This window comes from Phoenix dactylifera, chromosome 9 (genome assembly GCF_009389715.1).
Source record: "Phoenix dactylifera cultivar Barhee BC4 chromosome 9, palm_55x_up_171113_PBpolish2nd_filt_p, whole genome shotgun sequence".
In the NCBI taxonomy this organism is placed as follows: Eukaryota; Viridiplantae; Streptophyta; class Magnoliopsida; order Arecales; family Arecaceae; genus Phoenix; species Phoenix dactylifera.
Genome location: NC_052400.1, coordinates 17590296 through 17611045, shown reverse-complemented (window position 1 = coordinate 17611045; position 20750 = coordinate 17590296). Strand labels below are relative to the sequence as shown.

The window sequence follows — 20750 nt, the reverse complement described above, 5'->3', positions numbered from 1 at the left end:
TTCCTGCATAACACTTGCAAAGGCTGATAATTCAAAAAACTGCGCTTAATTCACAATACTATTACAACTATCACCTTAGCAAGCCCTGCTGAATTAATTCTGTTTTTCTTTAAGGAGATCGCATCATTAAGGGAAAAAAGAATAAAGCTTGTGTCAATCAGGCTACAATAACACATTTCAATGGTATCCCTTCAGCAGCAGAAAACATTGTATTAAACATCGAACCATCTCAAAATCTAATACAACGTGTGCAACCGTCTGAACTTTTCAAGATGGCCATCTCATCTAAAGCCACGATGCACGACACAGAAAGACAGCTTCAATGCTTGCTCTAATAAGTTATTGCTTGCTGTGAACAAGATAGGATGCCCAGACTTCATCTGAAGGCTGTGGTGGCTGAACCCAGTGCCCAGGTATCCGGCTGCACACAATTTTTCACCAAACAAGAACTATTAATTAGAAAAAAGCAAAGGTTATGAACCTTCTTTTCACTTTGTTTTTAATGCAGAATGATGGGAGATTTGGTGAAAGAATAATGAAGAACAAGAAACGGAAACTGCAATATTTTAAGCAACACTAGCAGATAAAAGCCATTTTCGTTTCAGAGCAGAACCAACTGTTCAGTGAAATACATAGTTATCCCTGCAGAATCAATCGGATAGCAATATACAACAACTATAGAATTGAATTTGAAATCATTATCTGGTCGTTCCTCCTTTTCCATAATTAAAAATAATTGAGATTCAGAAGTTCATTGCATATGCATTTCTGAGCCCTTACAAGGACAGTATGTCTCAAATATTTCTTGAGAAAGTAACATGATGAAGCAAAATTTAGTGCATCAGATTATCATAGAAAGAAAATGCAAACCAGAAATTTTATAAAATATTTAGCTTTCATCAGCTTTTGACAATATTGTAAGAGTTATGGGTGACCTCCGAGAGAGTTCAGAAAGGAACGAATATAATTGATATAATTGATATAATTCATGATGTTGTATTCCTTATATAATTGATATTGGATGCTGGGATATATTTCGAACATCAAAATGAATTATATCATTACTTCCTATTTCTAGCATAGCTCACATGAGTTAACAAGGAAGTTGGAGCATACACACCTTCCTCCAGGTCTGATGTAAGCATCCCACATTTTTCTGACCTGAAAATGAGATAGAATACAATAAGGATTCACATGATGATGACGATACCTATCAAATCACAAATACACAAAAATGCAGAAATCATAATCTTTGGACTGCCAGCATTTCAATAAGGTAGGAGAGCTTAACACAAGAATGAAGAGTTTGAGAAAGAGAGGAACTAGATTACAAGGGCGTCAAACTTTTAAGATACCATATAAAAGGCATCTCTTACAAACTAAATTCACGCCTTAACAGCACCCTATCAGTGACATTAATGGAACTCCTGATCAAACCATTGTGCGTCTAGCATTCAAGATAGCACCATTGGCATTGCCTACTGTGCCATTGAAGAAATCATCAAATATACATTAAATCACCTGTGCTCTCACACTAGGCTGTAATAATACCAAACTAGTTTGCAGAAAGAAAAATAAGTTTAGAAAGATATTAATGAAAGGAAAGAAGTCGAGAGACACAATTTGCATGGTTGGGCAAATTTGATAAATCCAAAAGGTCTTGTCTGTTCAAAATTTTCATGATATAGTAAAAGGACATCTAGCAGTTGCTCCAAAGTCTGCACACCTAGAGTGCGTATCTAAAATTACCGACAGTATGCATGCGTATTTGTGCAAGAAAGTGACCAACTTTAGTTTTTTAATAATATCAAAAAGAAACCACAACTCTGAACTGGTAGATGACCTTGCTATCTAGATATAGATTACACCCTCCTCCAAGATGGAAGGAGGAAAAAAAACATAGAGAGAGAGAGAGAGAGAGAGAGAGAGCAAGCGAAACAAAAGAAATATACCCAATGGCACATGCATGCACAAAAACAAGAAAAAGCCCCAAAAGGAAAAATATAAAGGTTTCAAAAGGTGTAACTTTCAGTAGTCAGAAGCAATATAACTGATTTGCCAAAACTGATAAATTTAATTCTAAGGAAATGCATTATTTAATATCATAGAGATGCATTGAGAATTTTGTGACGACTGTTACTGATGTCTCAGCAATGTGATCATGCTTAGAAAGTTGACTGCAAATTGACTTAGTATTCTCATAAAAAAAGTGACTCAAATCATGAACATAACAGATAATCGGTAGTAATCAGTACACTCAAAAGTTAAAGTTGCACATATATTTCATTGAATCACCTCAATTAGTGTTCCCATATCATTGCTGCTTCCATGATAATAGTGGTAGAACTCAAATGGTAAATTGGCAACGAAATCATAGCCTCCACCACAATTTTGACCTTCAACTTTTTGTTGTTCAGATTTCAGGTTTGCATTTAGATCTGAACTTCTTTCACCTTCAATTCCACCTAACTGGTCTTCGTTCACTACCACCACACCTTTATTATGATTTACATCATTTGCTTCACTGTTTGCACTGTGGATAGCTTTTCTAGATTCCTCCGCTGTTGCAATAGCATCCTTAGCAGCATTTGTGTCAGCAGCAGCTGCAGCTTGGCGCTCCTCTTCTTCAACAGCAGCTTGCACTCGCTCAAGAAATTTATCATCCTCTTCTGGGAGAAAATGACCTGTACAAGTAAAAGCTTATATAAAATTCAATAAAATTAATCTTATATTACAGGACCCTTCTATTGGTCTTATATTACTGGACCCTTCAATTTACCCGCAACCCATTCAATCTCTTTGATGATCAACTGATAGGCCTTTTCCACAACAGAAACTGTTGTTTAATTTGGCTAACATGCATTACACTAGATTCAACAATTCTTACTCTCATGACTATAAGGGTGAGAAAGGATTCAAGATGATACCAGCACTGATGCAAACACACATACACAAATCCCAAGAATCAGAAAGGCAGCAATTTTTATCAGCATTACAAGTGGCAATAAAATCCAGTTTGTGTAATGAATGAACTAATGCTCATCACATGCATCTCACTACAAGGAGTACAGCTGTCAACCAAACTGATTTTCCATCTCAACTTATAAAGTTATTAAACAATACATTTCAAGTCAAGAAGAAATGAGCTTTTTAAATAAATTTAGCAATGTATGCACACAAATAATATGAGCAAATCTGGATTTTTCAGCACAGCTGAACTAGATCTGATCCAAGATAAAGATTCAAAAATAAATAAACAATTAAATACAAAACTTAGAATACAAATATATGTGTGATGCAAGCAAAGGGAACATGCCTTGTTTCTTCAATTTTTGAATTCTGATGGACCGAAGCTCTTGCAACTTCTCCACAATTAATACAAGCTCAAGCTGAAATTAGACAATTATTGGTTGAGAAAACAAAATTTGCCAACGCCAATTGTCTTTATAAATACCCTCCAACCAAACATCTATGAGAAAACAGTTAAGAGGGGAAAAAACATTTTTCCATTACATGTAAATTTATTCTACATGAAAGAAAACTAGCTTCAAAAGAACAGGTGCAAGGGATAGTGCCAGAAATGATTAACAAGAATATACAGCCTGTGTTTATTCAATACAGTTAGAAAGTAGGCAAGTCATTATAAGGAATTAAACTAAAAATATACATACCACCAAATAAAGGACAGTAACTGCAAATAAAAAGAGATATTGGGCACAGTAGAGTATGCACTCATATTATCAGAAAAGCGAAGCAAAAATTCAGAAGATGTTGTAAGCAAATGAAGCTTAGCGGTTAATATAAGATTGAGCCCAAGATTTTCTCAAAGAAAAAGATCAAGCCCAAGACGTTGCATGCAGTGTTTTCATGCTTTAGCCTTAGTATATTGTCGAAGACAAACAAGTGAATCAAAATCATGCACTGGTCTACGAGATAAATGTTCAAGGAACTTTCTAACTTTAGCACTAGCTAGGATAAAAGGTATTTAGTTACATGGTAAGACAGCTATTAGATACAGGCTCATGCATGTAAAAAGGGTGTCATCCTGAATAAGGAACACAAACACATGGGGAATCATAGTCCATTCCTCCTACACTTGCAATGTCTCTAGACCATTAAGTACAGAAAACTCACATGCTCATCAAGTATAACATAACAGAAGTCAACTGTGAGCTTTCGGATAGTAAAAAATTAGTTAAATGCTTAATAATTAATACATTCCAAGATTGCATTCAAAGCATCCATGCGATATATACGTCTGGAAAGTCTCACCTCAGATTCTAGCCTTCTTTTCTCCTCGTTAGCTTTGAGTTTTGCGATTTCCTTCAATTTTTCTGCCTGCAATATCCATTTTACATTACCCTTAGCAGAGGATGAAAGCCACAAATGGTCTTAACTAAATAAAGGCAAGATCATATGGCAGTCCAGCTAATACTAATTAATGCTTGAGATGTTTTCAAAAAGACCAGCTACTAATTCCATCCAAAAAATACTGTTTGCCCCTTCTACTTCTCAATGCTATTATTTTGTTGGATTATTAATATGACCTGATAAGGTAGAGCTTCAGTCGGCCCCCATCCCATTACCAACACAATCCCACCACGAAATGGTTTTTCACTTTGACAATGTCCTTCCAGATCCTACTTGTCTAGACATTCTACTCACCTCTGTTTGACCTTTACTCTAAACAGCATTTTCTAAAATCCTTCACCCTCATCACCGAGTCTCCACACCCAATCTCAACTAACAAGGCCTTACTCATATTCATCAACGTTCTAACATGAACAATCCTTGATTTCTGGACATGAAACTAGGGTCCTAATTCATCAAATGAAGTTTCCTAATTGTGGGAAATGCTCTCCCATCTCCCATAGAATTCTTCCACAAGATGCAGGAGATATGAGATTTCAAAAGCGATAAATCAGTATAATGAATCATTTTTACCACTCTAACAAATGGATGCAGAAAATGATATCTGAAACAAAAGCATGAAATAAGTGGGAAAAAATTATTCACAACACGAAGCAAGAAACCAAGACATAAGGCAGGTGAGGAATGCACCAAAAACTGCTATACCACTATAACATTGCTGAGCACTTCTTTCCCTTTGATTCATCATATCGTACCCATGTAATATGAATTGCACGAGATAGCTCCCATAAAATCAACCCTAAATTTGCAGGAGAGCAGCTTACTCTTCCAAATAAGCAGTCTCCCACATCCATGTCTGTATCCTAATTACGCCTCTTTGAAATCATAACCATAATCATCTAGTCAGGTTTATGGATCCTTGTTTGCCAACAATTTGTCCTAGATTACCACTAGAAGACTTAAAATCTTAAATAACTCTTACTCATTTGTCACAACAACAAGGTTACATTGTAGCAGGTCACTTATGGGCAACGACCTAACCAACCTTTGTCCATTTGTCACTCCAACTGGGTCACATTGAAGTGGGTCATTTACGGACAACGACCTAACCAACCACTCCTCATTTGTTACTACAGCCAATTCATTCGGCGGGTTGCTTATGGAATATACCCTACACTTCAAGAAATCAGCCCCTAATCTATTTCGCCCAAATTTTAACCTAAGCACCCCTTAAACTACTTGTCTATAGAGCTTTCTGATATATGACAATAAATGAGTATAAGATAGCAAAATATCAAAATGAACAGATAATATGGTACCTTGCGCCTTGCAATGTCATTGGCAATCTCCCTCATCCTCCATTCATCAGCTTCCTGATCAGCTTTTTCATAACCTTCACGCTCCTGTGGAACATTAAACACCCCAAAAAATATCATTTGTTTACAAATACAAAGTAGTATGATGGTGTGAGATAACAGACAGCTCAATAACTTTAGCATGCTTATCAATATTTATCTAGAGATGAACGAGAGGTGCTCTGATTTGGCAAACGAAACATGAACAACCTTACGTATTAGTTCTGCAACACGTTTTCTCTTTCTTTTCTTCCAACGTTGGTTCCTCCTAGACTTTTGCAGCTTCTGAGCTAACTTTACTGCCACCAACCTTTCTTCCCATGAACTCGCTTGATTTGTGATTACACTGAAAGGTGTAAGTTGATTTTTAAGAGTAGAAAATATAGAGCTTGCAGCTTCCATTGCAAAAGTCTCTTGAGCATTTAAACTGATCATCTTTGCTTTAACTGTCTCAGAGAACTGCAGAAGAATGTCATTCTCGACATGCTGAAAGGCGTCTCTAGCAATGGTGTCATTTGAAGACTGCAAGATTTTTCTTTCTGATAGGTGATCAAAGGATGAGAAGTTATCTCTATCAGCATTATCTTGACTGGAACTTCTAATACGATGAATTTCCTCCAGTTCTTTCTGCCTGTTCGAGACATAATTTTGATTATAAGAATTGAGGTTAAAAAAAATGAAAAATAACCTAAATGTTTAGAAAATGAGAAACATACACTGCTTTCATCAGATCAATAGTTTCTTTTAACTTTCTTAGCTGCTCATGCACATGTTCTGGTTGCCAGAAAGAACTTGCAGCAGACTGAAGAGGTTGCCATGCTAGAAATTGAGGTGGTGCAGACGATCGTGGTGCTGGAATCATAGTGCAAATGCCGGAGAAAGAAGCAACTGCATGGGACGCAATCTCATTTGTAAACAACACAGATAACTAGCAGCTGCTTAGATTAAATTAGCAATTTAACAAATATGAAATTATCATATATTCACATAGCAAATAACAGATATAGATGGAACACAAGAAAGAAGGAAAAGTGTGTAATGATAGATAAACAATTATGCTCAAAAAGTCTTCACACCCTTTGTTTGTTTGCAATCATGTCATACACAACATACCTCACCCTTCTGTCTTGTCAACATTCATCAAACATGTATCACCATCCATTCCAATCACAAAGACCTCCTCAAGATGCTTCTCTCAGAAGGTACCAATATCAAAGCAATAGACATCAGATCTCTACCTACATTTGGGTAGGGACTGGTTACAGTATACCTGAAGCCCTATATCATCACATTCAGTGAATGTAAAAACAACCTCTGCAAAGAAAGCACTATAGTAGTCAAGCTGATTCATGGTCCACTTTTGCTGGATGTGTCAGCCACTGACTGGGAGGCTTGTATGCCAAAGCAAGAAAGGCCCATCCTTCTTTCTCCTATACGAAACTTTGGCATCTGCCGTCACCTCACAAAATACAAGCCATTATATTGTAAGTTATTCTGGAAAATTGCCTCCCGTTAACAGTTTTAGAAGAAATGGTGAAAGTACATAGCCAAAAAGTTCTCATGAAAAATGGTCGTATATAGACAATAACTTTTGCTGCTTCATTTTTCATAGCACTATAAGGTTTCTAATTTACAATTTCTTTGGAGCTAGGATTATGATACCCATCACAAGGTTGAACACTTTATATGATTGGTTACTCAAGGAAAAAAAAACCTAGCTTTGACAGTTTTAAGATAAAGAGCACTACCTCATCACTGGTGGTAAATAATGTCTTAAATACCTATAAAAATCAAAACAATCTTGCATGCAAATCCACATTCGAAATGAAAAATAGATAAATATATTCCATTATCCAATCAAAATGCACCACATGAGTATCATTCAAGTCATCAATGAAATATTGACCAAATGAAGTTTGCAAAATAGAAGCCTGTATATTTGATCAATGCAAAATATGTATGACTACACAAAGACCATATGTGGAGGACCATATGTGGGGAAGGAAGAATCTACAGTACTTGCTCGTTCTAAGGATTACAGGAAAATAAGAGAAGCACCCGCCTTTGCCATGGTGCTACTAATATGCTCTTGTGGTGGAGAGGAGGAGGAGAACAGAATGGAAAAATAAATGAAACAAAATGCAACCCTAATTTGCTCATTAAGACAAGTTAACAACAGGAAATGGTCAGAAGGAACAGGCACTCTTGCATACTACAAAATAGCTAGCATGTGTGTCATACATAAATGTACAGGAAAGATTTACAAGATTTAAAGATGCTAGAGTTATGTTTAATATAGCAGAGTATATAGTGAAGAAAAAATCAATGGGCTTGATAAGATCAAGACCTGGAAGGCATAACATGAGGAAAGCATGAGGCAAGTCACTCTGCCCAAGCAATGATGATAGCTTGTTAACCATCATGTGAATGAAAAAAAAATATAAAATGACTGGGATCTCTAATAAATATGTGAATGTTGAGTACAAATCCAAATAACAAAACAAAGCCTGAAGAAAAAGAGTGGTCAAAATATTATTAATAATTGACACAAATACTATTGATAACTGTCATAATAAATGCACAGAATATGATAATTTGTTCACAAGGACTTAGCAAAATACCTAATTTCTCAACAATAACTTAAGAAATGACATTTTGAGACTAGGGAATATACTAATATATTAATCAGGCAGAAGTTTCAATTGCAAACGAGGAAAATATAAGTGAAAAGAGATAAAATCTCTTGGTTCCCTATTTTCAATCTAACAGTTCTGTCATATTTACCTTCTCTGCAACCCAATTTAAAATCAGGGGAGTGTGAAAATGGCTTAGCTCAAAATACAATAAAACTTCACTCGATAATTGATCCTAATAGCAATACTTAAAAATCTTATCAGCGTTCAAATCCTTGTATCTAATACTGCAGTAACTATCAAATTTTCATATCTTCAAATTTAGAGTTGCCAAGCAAAAAGAGAACACAGATTAGGAATATGTCAGGTAGTATCATGATATTGTTTTGACAATACCTTAGGATAAAGCGGCAGGACAACCCCCCCCCCCCAAAAAAATAAAATAAAATAAAATAAAATAAAATAAAAAATAAAATAAAATAAAATAAAATAAATCATATACATAGAGAAGAAATTCCTAACACAATATAACAAAGTAGCAGCATTTCAACGAACATATGGATGGCATGAACCATAGATACATAACAACAAATAACACAAGTACCTGATACAAGAGATAACGATCAAAAAAGATTAGACAATCCTGATAAAGGAAATAAAATAAAGAATTCGCATAAGTCCTTAAACCCAATCAAGCAACGGGTCACGTGCAGGGCAGAAGAAGAGGAAAGCGAAGCCATTCATGGTAAAACAAATCTTGTTTCGATTTTCTAAACCAACACGTTTATGTATAATTCCAAGATAAGCTAACAAGGAATGTAATTAACTTGTTGGATGTAAAGTGTAAAGAAAAGAGCGGAAGGAACTCCAAAGAGGAACCAAAAGAATTTTACCAGGGTTCGCCTTCAAAGAAAACCAGTCACGCAAGCGCAGAGGAAATTTATTGAGCCGAGCCTGATCGAGTCTCGGGGTGGCGACGGATAGGATGAGAAGACGGAAGCCGCTCGAACGCGAGGCTTTCTCTTCGTTTTAGTTTTTGGAGAGACGTCTGATGGAGCTCACCGTCGATCCTCGGAATTCCCTTCTTTGATTTTGGGTTTTTATGGTAGTTGGGCTTTGGCAGGCAGCGTGAACCCCGTGAGCACGACTTGCAACCAGCCTTGTTTTAATAAATTAATAGAACGTTTAGTGTATCTTAAAAACATTTGTTTGAGAAAAAAAATATCAAACATATCAAAATAGAAACACAAGTTGTAAGATTGGAGTTCAATTCATACAAAACCAATTCAATATGGCTCTGTGTTTGGTTCCTACCACATCTTAGGATTTGTTTGATTTCTAGCACAACTCAGGATCTCACTCAAAACAGCTAATCAAAAGTTGTTATTTAGATTGGTTGATCCAGTATAAGCACCCAAAATTTATCCAGTGCATAGCCTAAATTTCTATATCAACATTAATTTGCTTACTCTAAAATTTGTGTTTGATCGGCTCTAGTTACGAATTAAACCAAATATTACTATTTTTTTCAACCAGCTCAAATCAAACTCGGCTTAATTTTAAGCTTTAATTATGCCCGCTCAACCTCAGCTGATCAGCTCAAGCTTGAAGTTTGAAGTCCTGTTTTATGCATATTCTGATTTACCACGTAACATCCATTTAGAGCCACCGTACGAAGCAAGGCATCAATAATTCCATCTTGGCTATCGATGTCAAGTTTTTGATTTAATTATTGGATGTGAATGAAATGGAAGGCCTGCAAAACAGTTAACATGGTAGCCATTATTTTAAACCTTGCTCCTGATAATGTTCTGTTTAGATGTCCTGCTGCAAAAACGAAGGATAACATGACAGAGCCTTCTGTACTGAACATGATTACTGAAAAATGGAGGAAGAGCCTAGAAAAGCAGGAGAGCTCACCACCTGCAAAGATGAGGATGCTGTACATTACCTTTTAGATTGATTAGAGGACTCAATGTAAATATGAGTATGGAATTTATATTGCTTTCACTATAATGAACAAAATCAAATGCTATGGCATGCTATCTTTGCTTAGCATACTGAGTCGTTCAAAATACCCATACTGCCTTTCTGAGACCCTCCTCTTACAAATATCTGGAATGCCTTTTGAGAAGGCTGTTGGCAGTTCACTTTGGATCAGCTTTTGGCAACAGCCAAACCTAAGAATCAAGCTAAAAACTTGAGTTCAAGCTGACTCCTGTTTAATCCCATTCTTCGATCAGTACAATTTCGTGGCTGCTCCGCATCCCTAAAGCTCCCTCTCAGGGAATGCCTACTCACCCCTTTTCGGCTGCCTAAAGGCCAGAGCCTCTTTCAGACTTACAAGGCGCATCTTTCTCATTTTGGATGATCTATATTGATTAAAAAAAATCCCCAGAAAAAGGAAAAGTTCCCAAATGCTTTGCTTCTTCCCAAATTCAGGAATAGATGGTGAACAACTAACTGATTTGCATCTCAAGAAAACAACTGATTTGCATGACAATAATGTGTTTCTTGAACACATAAATGCAAAATTCACAAGCAAGAAAAATAAAATTCGGATGCTGGGGACAATGGAATCCGGCAGTTTCGAATACCAAAACCCTGCATAAGATCTGGTAATGAATAACAGGAAAGTTAATAAACATCAGAGGTGAGGGTCAAGTCAGGAAAGTAAAAAATTTATATTACAATGTTATCAGTACAGTGGAACATGGGAACTTCTACTCCAAGTCAATCAGAAGTGAGGTCCCACATCACCTTGGTGAACCTCCAACCATCAATTGATTACTTCACCTTCTTAATGAGAACCGAGGTCCGGAACACTGCATCATCCTTGATAAAGCTCCACCAGAGATATGTGAGCGGAATGGTGGCGGCATGCCACACAGCATGGGCATCAGCATATCCCATGTAAGGAGGGAAATCATAGATCTCCAAAAGCAAAGCAAGAGCAACACCAAATACATTTACCCACAGCTTGATGCGTGAAGGATGATAAGTTATACCAGCCCAGATCGCCCAAACCAGAAGTGTAGTGACACCCATCGTGACACAGACTTTCATGTTCCAACCTGACAGTATGAAGGCAATTAGACTTGCTAATAGGAAAGGGACCTACGTGCACCTAGAAAAAACTGTATGCTGACAGAAAATGGGGTTTGAGATAGATTTAGGTTTTAAAACCATGACATGAATGAAAACTCTACAAATCATAGCAGCCCAATGATTGTAGATAAAGACTTTATTCAACAAACTTTTCTAGGAATAACAACAAGGCCTAGCTAGGCGACAAACTCATAACCTGCCTGGAGGTGTCTGAAAGGTGAGCCCCGATATAAGTATATAACCATTCTGATAATAATTATGAACTTAGCAATACAATGATAATATAAAACAATGAATTTAATCACCTCAATACAACTAAGTGCTAGATAAGGAGACAACAAAAGACCAAAAAGCCTGACAAGATAGACAAGGATATATCTGTAGAGATAATGAAACCAGAAATAGATGCAATCAAGACTTTCACCCTCCACCATACACCAGGAAGAGCTGGTACTTTAAGCATAGGTACTAGCTGGCTGACAAACATGAAATAGAGGCCACAGCTCTAAGGGTGCTTTTGGTTTGTGAGCGGAATTAGAATCAGAATCAGAATTAAAATGGATTGAAATAGGAATCGAAATGGTCATATTCCTCGACCTGTTTGGTTCGTGATTGGAATCGAAAATGAAATCAAAATGGGATTTGAATACTAGGTAAGAGTCTGAGATTGGATTTGGAGGATTGGGGCATTCCTATTCCCCCTGGAATCGGAATGGGAATGGGACTCCTCCCAACCAAATAACCAGAACGGGAGTCATCCATTCCCATTCCCATTCCCATTCTAGAGCCCAACACCTCCCAACCAAACATGCTCTAAGATTATTATAAGCATTCAACTAGAGATCTGTCACATTGTCTTAAAATGTTGACATTAAATCTTAGGTTAAAGTTCTAGACTCAAAAGAAAGCTCACCATAATCAAGTTGATAGAAGTTGAGGTACAAGATATGTGTTGTCACAAAGGCCAAAATTGGGGCTGCAAGCATGACCCTGGAAGCCTCATCCTTCACATTAAAGGTCCTTAGTAAACAGAGAATGAAGGAAAAACCAAGTGAAGCCACAGCTGATGAATAATCCAACTTCTCTGTCAAGTCAAAACCTCTGGAGAAAGCAAATAAGCATCATCATTAGAGGGTGAAAAAAATCGCCCAACTCTTTACCAACTTCTATCATAGTCATCTACAAGGACAGTCAAGCAGCTTACCGAGTGTGGAATATAGCACTCCAGAACCAGGTATTCATGGATAGGACTGCATAAATATGCCATAGACCAGTATATTCATAGTATGTCCTCTTACTCTGAGGCCTAAGAGGCAACTTATAATTTACTAGGAGGAAAAATGACAGCCAGCCAGTGAAATGCATTAACAGATTGAGTGCAGAGAGGACAGCAGAAAGAGGCTCCTGAATAAAAGTAGCATCATCGTTAGAGTACAAGCATATGCAGCGATATCAAGGTATGAACAATAAGACCAAACAAGCAGTCATAGCAAACAGTGATGATGACCAACCTGAAACACAAAGACACGTCTGAAGGGCCATTTCCCATGATATTTGACAGGATTGAGACCAAGTTTTCCCCTTTCATTCTCTCTTTGCATCATACAATTGTACTGACAGTCACTCTCGCAATTCAATTGTTTCCACTGCAGGTAAAGTGGTTCTTGCATATACCATGGACTGTCAACAGGTATGTCATTGTATGGGAACTGGCAATGCTGGATCGAGCTGTCCTCAATGATTCCAGTCTTTTCACATTGCTCGACACAAGTTCTGCCATTCAAAGAAATGTCATTAAGTGAACAAACTCACTCTAGGTCCTATACATGAGTCGACTTTGTAATATCAGCAAGGAAAAATAAACATGTTTTGGTAAGTCATTAGAGTGGAACATTGTATTTTAAATTCAACCCAGTTCATAAAAATCCAAAAATCACCCTAAGAAAAAAAATCAAGGACATGGAAAGTTATAGCTGCCCATATTAATTAGAAACAAGAGGCAGTTCAAGAAGCTTATTTCTCGCACTACCAAAATACCTTTATCACTTACCAGCATAAAGATAAAACACTAAAACAGGGTCTTTCGCTAACATCTAAAACTTGAAAGGTCCAGGAATATAGCCAATTCAATACTTAATTCAGTGTCAAACACCAAAAACACAAAATGAGCTTATAGCCGGTTACAACTATTCACTGCTTAAAATGATTGCCAGGAAGCTCTGAAACAAAAGAAACACTTAGGTATTTCCTGAAAGACTAGTTGCAGGGTAATAAATGTTACTAAAGTATCTCCCCTTTAACCTATGATTTGCATATAATTTTCTATCATTCACATAAAAGTAATATCAAAAGGTAATGCCACTAGTAGACTATGGGCAAAACCCAGCACCTAAAACAAATTGACCAAGTTACAGTCACCATGTCTTCAGCTGATCTTATTTGCAGTCTCCAGAATTTGGATTTCTTGAATTTCTGATCACCTGAGAACACCACGAAACTCCCCATACAGAAAACCAAATATAAAAAAAAAAAAATCTTGCATCCTTCCTTCTTCTAATTGTGGAAAGCTAAAATCTGAGTTCCATCTTGTGCTTGCACATATATCAAAAGGGATTCATAATCTCTCCAAGGTTATCAAGCTATTAGGTAGCAGCTCCAGCTTGTTATATGCTACATACATCCATATTTATTTTTATATAAATGTATAAAGTATGGAAGTTTGATCTTTTAGGTCTCTAAGGTTGTCATGTCAAACTCTCATAGGATGGATCTCGACAAATAGATAGACAGATAAGTAGATGGGTGGATGGATAAATATATGCTATATTCATTCATATATATTTATATAAATGCATAAGCACGGATGTTTGTTCTTGCTAGGTTTTAAAGGTTGTTGCACCAAACTCTCCTAGGATCTTCCCAAATAGATGGATGGATGGATCAACAGATTGATGGATCATTTTTCATACAATCTTCTGTGAGGTCCCACCTCAATATGCAGATGGCAATTAAGCCGAAACACATGAGAATACAAATTTCTGAAGAACGAATGCAAAAATCATTTTCCGCAAGTAGCTAGGGTTGAACTGTCAAAAGATGATTTAGAAGGAAGAGGTGGTGGAATCCACAAATGAAAACGAAACGAAGCAAAAGGAAATGTGTAATGAAATGAAATGCAAGGAAACAAATTCAGAACTAATTTTGCTCAATATTAGCTAGAACTCAATATACAATTTGGCAATCTCATATCTCTGATTACCACAGGTATCTGCCAATATATTTTCCTGAACATAGAAGCTCAAGCTCAATATATAATGCATGAGGGTTTCCTTAAACAAGATTAAATCAACAGATGACAGAATTTTATCATGCATATCAGCAAAACTTAAGCCAGTATATATGAACCTGATTGTTAGATTTTCATTCAACACACTTGATGTCATGGAAGACTGAGTCAGTGTCAAAACAATTCCATATACGCTAAACCAGAGATAAAGATGACTTGTTCTGACCCAAAAATGGATGCTAGATATCCTTCTGAACCAAAAGGCGATATCCTGAAAATACTTTAGATGTTTATTGCAACCTCAGACCATGAAACTAAACCACACTGATTCTTGTGTACAGATTCTGTCTACATCAGTTCTCCATTGTGTAGGAATCATGCTCAATTTCATGTCTCTCTAAGTCATGATAGGTGTATGTGTGTGTATATATATATATATATATATATATATATATATATATATATATATATATATATATATATATATATATATATATATATATAGGCATATACATAAATATCTATCTCTCTCTATATATATACATATACATTATTGTTGTGGGGGGGGGGGAGGGGGCCTTGAATTTAGTCCCACATCGGCTAGAGCGGAAAGGTTCCGTGCCTTATAATGAGGAGGGCGAAGCCTTTTCCTCACGAGGGCCCTTTTGTGGGACAAAACCGTGAGGGCAATCCCCCCGTCAGCGCTGGACGCGCGGGCCGGAAACGTCTCCCTCCGTCAGCGCTGGACGCGCGGACCGGAGCGCCCAAAGCGGACAATACCTCGTGGGGGACGCGGTCTCTTTCTGCTCGGCTCGGTTGAGACTAAGGCTGTTGCCGGGGTGAAAATCCCGCAACAATTATATATATGTGTGTGTGTGTGCGCGCATGCATGCATGTATGTCCGCATATGTATATAACACTATCCTGCAATGGTTGCAGTTTAAATTTTTAATTATTGATATCAAGCATATGATTGATTATTGCACAGATTTCAAAATCACCAAGTACTATACTCATATGGATTAGTTGTGCACTGCATCTAGGCACAATGGATCAACTCCAAATTCTGTACTTCCGACAATCCAGTGATGCAGCTTGACTACTCCCAGTCCAATAGAAGCAGACAATTAGAAACTAATGCTACGAGCTGTCCTATTATTTAAGCCTTTTCAATTATATAACAATGATAAGATTCATCAAATCTATCTATAACAACCCACGTGTGTCTTTTGAAAGACAGATATTCATATGCCAAAAGAATTGACATTCGTGGAATGAAATTCGAAGAAACCTCTGTCACAATATCTTTTTTGAAATCTCATCAATAATTAACTGTTCCAACTCAACTCCATCATACACCATGTAACCCTACAAGTGATTTTCTTGATCATATATAAATTGGGAATCCACAGGTTCTTTGGGAAGACTGAGTATTAAATGTAGATCCCTTAAGGTTCTTGACACTGGAAATCATTCAAATGATAATCATTGTTCCTTGATAAGATGGGGGATCCGAGTCAATTACAACATAAGAATATCCCTTCTAATGTCATTTTTTTCTCAACAAGATCCATATCTAAATTGTTTTCCTTTTAAGGTCAACTGTAAACAAGGTCAACATCTAAATCGTGCTTCTTGTTTTTTCTCCCCCAATGGTTTAACCTTTCATAAAGACCCCCCCAGAAATCTATACTTTGTTTCTGCACAATTTTTATTTATAATATTGAATTTTGTTCATGATTGCCAACTTCAAAATTATTATTTGCCCCAAGCAGGCATGACATAATATCATAACATCTGGAAAAAAACAATAGAAAGAAACAAATTAAAATCAATACAGTAGCTGATCATACCAAACTTGGTGCTTTTCACCATTATAATATTTATTTCTTGTTATGCACTAAAACTTTGTTTGGAATAGAAAAAGATCCATGTTCGATTGCTAGCAAATCACAATGGAAAATGAAAAAAAAAAAACAATTCAATTATAGAAATTAAAAGAGGAATAAATTAGCAAGGAATTGCAAGGAACTCACCTCTATCTAATACAAACAATAGTACATCATTTAAAGAACAACTTATTCCCCTGCCCAAGGTTTGATTTTCAGCCAAGGCTGACCCTTTTCAGCTGAAATGTATCAGTCGCTGCCCATACCAATCCAAAAATGACTGAAATTTTTGGTTTCAGTCAGTTTTTTTGTCGGTTTCAGTTGATTTCGGCAGTTTCGGTCATAATTGACCAATCTAAAATTGACCAAAAATTTTGGTTTCAGTCAGTTTTTTGTCGGTATCAGTTGGCTTCGGCAGTTTCAGTCCAAATTGACTCGAGGTGTTTTTTTAACAAGTGTGTGTCTTCGATGTTTTATGAAGTTTCTCGACACTATTCAATTACACATTCATCTGTGTTATTTTATTCATATGTGTATGAATCATACATATATATACCTGGAATCTTTACTTGAGATGATTAAAATGTCCTTCATACGGTCCTCATTATTATGATAGGTAAGTGCAATTTGTCCATCAATGCATTCATTTGATGTGCTTTTAATAATTATTATCTCAGCATGGAATGTGGGCATGCATGCCTCTAAAGCTTCATTATAGCCTTTTTATCTATATTCTATACATAGCCTTGAAATATCTAGAGATGCATGCGGATGTCCAATTTGCTCTTTGGAGTCAATTGGATTTGATTTTATATCTATCTAGGTTTTGTCTTGATATTATAGTTTGAGCTTCCTCAAAAAAAGGAAAAAGATGGATATGTATGGTTTGCTTGTTCTTTTTTTTTTTTTGTATCATCTCATGGATCTATTAATGAGTGGAGAGTTTTCTTCTGACCTGTTAGGTTTCAATATCTAAATCAAAGTAATTTTTCACCAGAAAATATAAGTTATAAACTATTGCATTTTGAGCATTATATAAGTTGCAACTCTTAACCTAGCCAGCCTAATTTCGATGCATAGGCTTCATTTTTCTTAGTTTGAGTACATAAATTGACTCAATTTATTACAAGCATTTATGTTTGAAATTTGAACTTCTCATCTAAATTAGCCTATTCTTGACATACAGATATTTTCCTTTTAGATCTGCTATTCTTTTAGTTGGAGTTTTGCATCCGATTGGACCGTCCTTGATATATCTAATGCACCTAGCTTGCATAATCAAAACAATTTAATTTCAGCCTAAACAAGCCAAGCCGCAGAAATTATGGTTCTAAATAACTCAAAATACAGTGAAATGATGTGAAATGACTTGCCTTGATTTCTTTCTATTTCTCTTAGTTTTTTCTATTTCTTATTTTGTTCTTGACCGAAACTTTTTTCTTATTTTCTATTTGTCTACTCCGCAGGACCAAAAACGAGTTTTAAAGCTACACCCTCACCATGAATCACACAAAAGAAGAAACAATAGCAGAGGACAATTGACACATATCAACCAAAATGTATTCCATAAGCCCATAACTAAAAGCCTAAGGGAAAGTGCTGGCTAACATAGACAACGAGATAGATGTGACAAAGGTTTGCATTGCACATTAGATACTATTTCTCCACTTGTATACAAGGAGACAGTGCCGTAGTAATGAATAAGATTATTCATGTTTCATATTTAAAGAGAAAAAATTCTTCATTCAGTTGATCTTTCTCTTGTGGATGTGCCTACAAAGACCTGATAAATGCAAAGTTATTATTTCCCTCATGACTGGCAAAAAAAAAAAAAAGAAGAAGTGAAGGACTTAAAGCTTATAATGTACTACCATAAAGCATGACTAGAATTTTCAACCTTCTTTCTTCGTGGGTTTGTATAATACAAACCTAAAAGTATGTAGATCAGTTTAATGAGTCAAATACATCCACCATTTATTAAAATCTTAAATATCTATGTAAAGTGACAACACCTACAAAAAAAAATAAGGATTTCACATAATTCATGTATCAAAAGAAAGAATGATTGAACATAAAACAATGTAAATACCGTAAAAACCAAGATAGATCTGTGACATCTAATATTCGTTTTAGTTTTAATCGTCAAATAAAAGGCATATAATAAAGTCATGCATGTTATCTCCTTAACTGTAACAAGGCAATACACATTGTAACATCTGGTCCTTGTAACAAAAGCTTCAAATGGAAGAGTATGACCTCGCTAAGAATCCACCTAGGAATCATGAAACATAAGTCAAAAGGAACGGCTTTGCTGGAGGGGACAGTCAAGCATGGTCCGTTCAGCAAAATAACAGCGCACAAGAAGGCAGCCCCATGAATCCCAAAAGAAAAAGGGATGGGAGCTATCACTGAAATTTTCTAGTTTCAGTAGCAGCTGAGAATTCCTAACAGATCTTCCAATCTAGAATTCCTCGATAAATCTCGACAGAACATACCATGGGTTTGTTGTAGTAGCTTCCACCCTGGTGCTGCTTTTATCAGTACAAACGTACTCATAAAAACTGCTATCTTTCTTATCCTATTCAACCTCTAGATACGCTATTGCTCCCTCTCTCTCAGAAAATCAGGGAAAAAATTAAAGCATCAAATACAGTAACGGGAAAGAAAACCCAAATACATTTCAAGAAGAAATCTTGAGAAGACAACGATCGGATCCTCCCCACCCTTCGGCAAATCTCTAAACAATATTATATCACTAGAAGAGACGTCCTGCGATGCTTCAGGCTGATCAGTTGCCATGATACCAAAACAAAATGACAATTGGGTCTAGAGTACCTTCAAGAACAAATGGGCAAAAAAAACAAGATCGATCCGAACACAAACGAAGATCCAATTACAATTACATTTCTTTCACTTGGTTTCTTTTTCTTTCAGAAAAGACAAAAAAACAAAATCGTCACTTTCATCAATCTTTCAGGAATCCAGGAGTAGAAAAGTCAATTTGAACTCAAATCAACCAAGAACTCATCATTCAAAGGAGAAATCATGTTAAAGAAAAATCCTCGTTAACATAAATTACTTGGAGGAAGAACAGATTCATACAGAGAACAATACGCTGTTTAAAGATTGATGCAAACTAGGATTTCCAAGAATTTCTGGATGAGTAACGAGGCGATCAACAAAAAGAAAGAGAACCTGTAGAGCGGATCGAAGTCACCGGGGCTGGCGTCGAGAGCTTCGAAGAGGCACCCTAATGCCAAAAGAAGTGCAAGACAGCGGCATGCCTCCATTTCCCCAAGAAAGCTATCAGGAGAACGATTAAAGGGGGAGCGGATCGCTTAAAAGAAGCGGTTCAAGGCCGGATGAATAGATCTAGAAGCGCGCTCCTCCATCGCTCGGCCACCCCATCGCCTCCCGTCCCTCCCTCATCGCCAAAAGGTAACAATTTCGAGGCATCATCCAAAGGGGAGCCGAGAAAAGGGTGGGGATCCGGAGATTTGATCCGGGCGAGGGAGATCAGATGGTAGCGTGCGCCTGCAAACGGAGGACGAGTTAAATAATCTCCGTCTTTGAAACAACGGCTCGGCTGCAACGACCATTCGACGAAAGAGGGGCCCACAACATGGACGCGAACACATAAACCTAGTTTCGGATGCTGATAGGGTTAGCAATTTTCGACCCACGCCCGCTAACCCGTACAGATCCGTTGTCTGAAATACGGTATGGATGTTGGATCTTGTTTTAATCCAATACGATTCTGACCGAACTCAAAAGAGACCCCACCCGACCTGTTGCCGCCGCTGGACACATTGGATTTTCCGGATTGCGTTTTGGTTGTGCCTACCGTTCCACGGGAGTAGACCGGATGGAATCCAAGAATGGGATCATGAGAGACTTGAATGACGCTTCTTTTGGCGAGATCTATTCTTCAAGAAAAAGTTTGCGTCATTAGTTGTACCTTTGATTCAAGTTTCATGATAATTTTAGTTACCACGCTAGTTGGTGTTTGAGGGGTAAGACTGTTGAACGAAGGATTTTGACTTCAGTCCGCCAGAGTAATTGTCCAGACCAGGATGTATCTAAGCCATCCACGTGTCACCATCCAATA

At 36.8% G+C, this 20750-nt stretch overlaps 2 protein-coding genes across 8 annotated transcripts; both read right to left on the bottom strand.

The window, feature by feature from the left end:
• Positions 1 to 9474, bottom strand: LOC103711067 (U11/U12 small nuclear ribonucleoprotein 59 kDa protein). Of its 7 annotated transcripts, XM_008797393.4 has the most exons (11): positions 9253 to 9473; positions 7039 to 7175; positions 6840 to 6964; positions 6443 to 6614; positions 5937 to 6357; positions 5691 to 5774; positions 4273 to 4338; positions 3317 to 3389; positions 2296 to 2684; positions 1121 to 1161; positions 1 to 421 (listed from the first exon to the last, which is right to left on the bottom strand). In XM_008797393.4, exons 4-11 carry the CDS (start codon positions 6586 to 6588, stop codon positions 340 to 342), a joined length of 1302 nt encoding a protein of 433 aa, XP_008795615.1. In that variant the 5' UTR covers positions 6589 to 6614; positions 6840 to 6964; positions 7039 to 7175; positions 9253 to 9473; the 3' UTR covers positions 1 to 339. The 7 variants fall into 7 exon arrangements, with proteins under 7 accessions (XP_008795615.1, XP_008795760.1, XP_008795690.1 ...); XM_008797538.4 differs by lacking the exon at positions 6840 to 6964 and having other exon boundaries at positions 6997 to 7185; positions 9253 to 9474; XM_008797468.4 differs by lacking the exon at positions 6840 to 6964 and having other exon boundaries at positions 6997 to 7175; positions 9253 to 9474.
• Positions 9475 to 10806: 1332 nt separating this feature from the next.
• LOC103711513 (post-GPI attachment to proteins factor 3-like) lies at positions 10807 to 20183 on the bottom strand. Its single transcript, XM_008797721.4, has 5 exons — positions 19838 to 20183; positions 12979 to 13240; positions 12672 to 12871; positions 12381 to 12568; positions 10807 to 11433 (listed from the first exon to the last, which is right to left on the bottom strand). The coding sequence occupies exons 1-5, from the start codon at positions 19930 to 19932 to the stop codon at positions 11147 to 11149; spliced, it is 1032 nt and encodes a 343-aa protein (XP_008795943.1). The 5' UTR covers positions 19933 to 20183; the 3' UTR covers positions 10807 to 11146.
• Positions 20184 to 20750: the final 567 nt, after the last annotated feature.

Bases quoted from the DNA above. Each gene is read 5' to 3' on its own strand.
- LOC103711513 (XM_008797721.4), bottom strand. From the start codon at position 19,932: ATGGAGGCATGCCGCTGTCTTGCACTTCTTTTGGCATTAGGGTGCCTC. The intron at 13,241-19,837 runs GTTCTCTTTCTT...TTTGAATGGCAG, and splicing joins GACTTCGATCCGCTCTACAG to AACTTGTGTCGAGCAATGTG. The intron at 12,872-12,978 runs GTTGGTCATCAT...ACTTTTATTCAG, and splicing joins GACGTGTCTTTGTGTTTCAG to GAGCCTCTTTCTGCTGTCCT.
- LOC103711067 (XM_008797538.4), bottom strand. From the start codon at position 6,588: ATGATTCCAGCACCACGATCGTCTGCACCACCTCAATTTCTAGCATGG. The intron at 6,358-6,442 runs GTATGTTTCTCA...TGTCTCGAACAG, and splicing joins ATTGATCTGATGAAAGCAGT to GCAGAAAGAACTGGAGGAAA. The intron at 3,390-4,272 runs GTGAGACTTTCC...GTCTAATTTCAG, and splicing joins AAAGAAGGCTAGAATCTGAG to CTTGAGCTTGTATTAATTGT.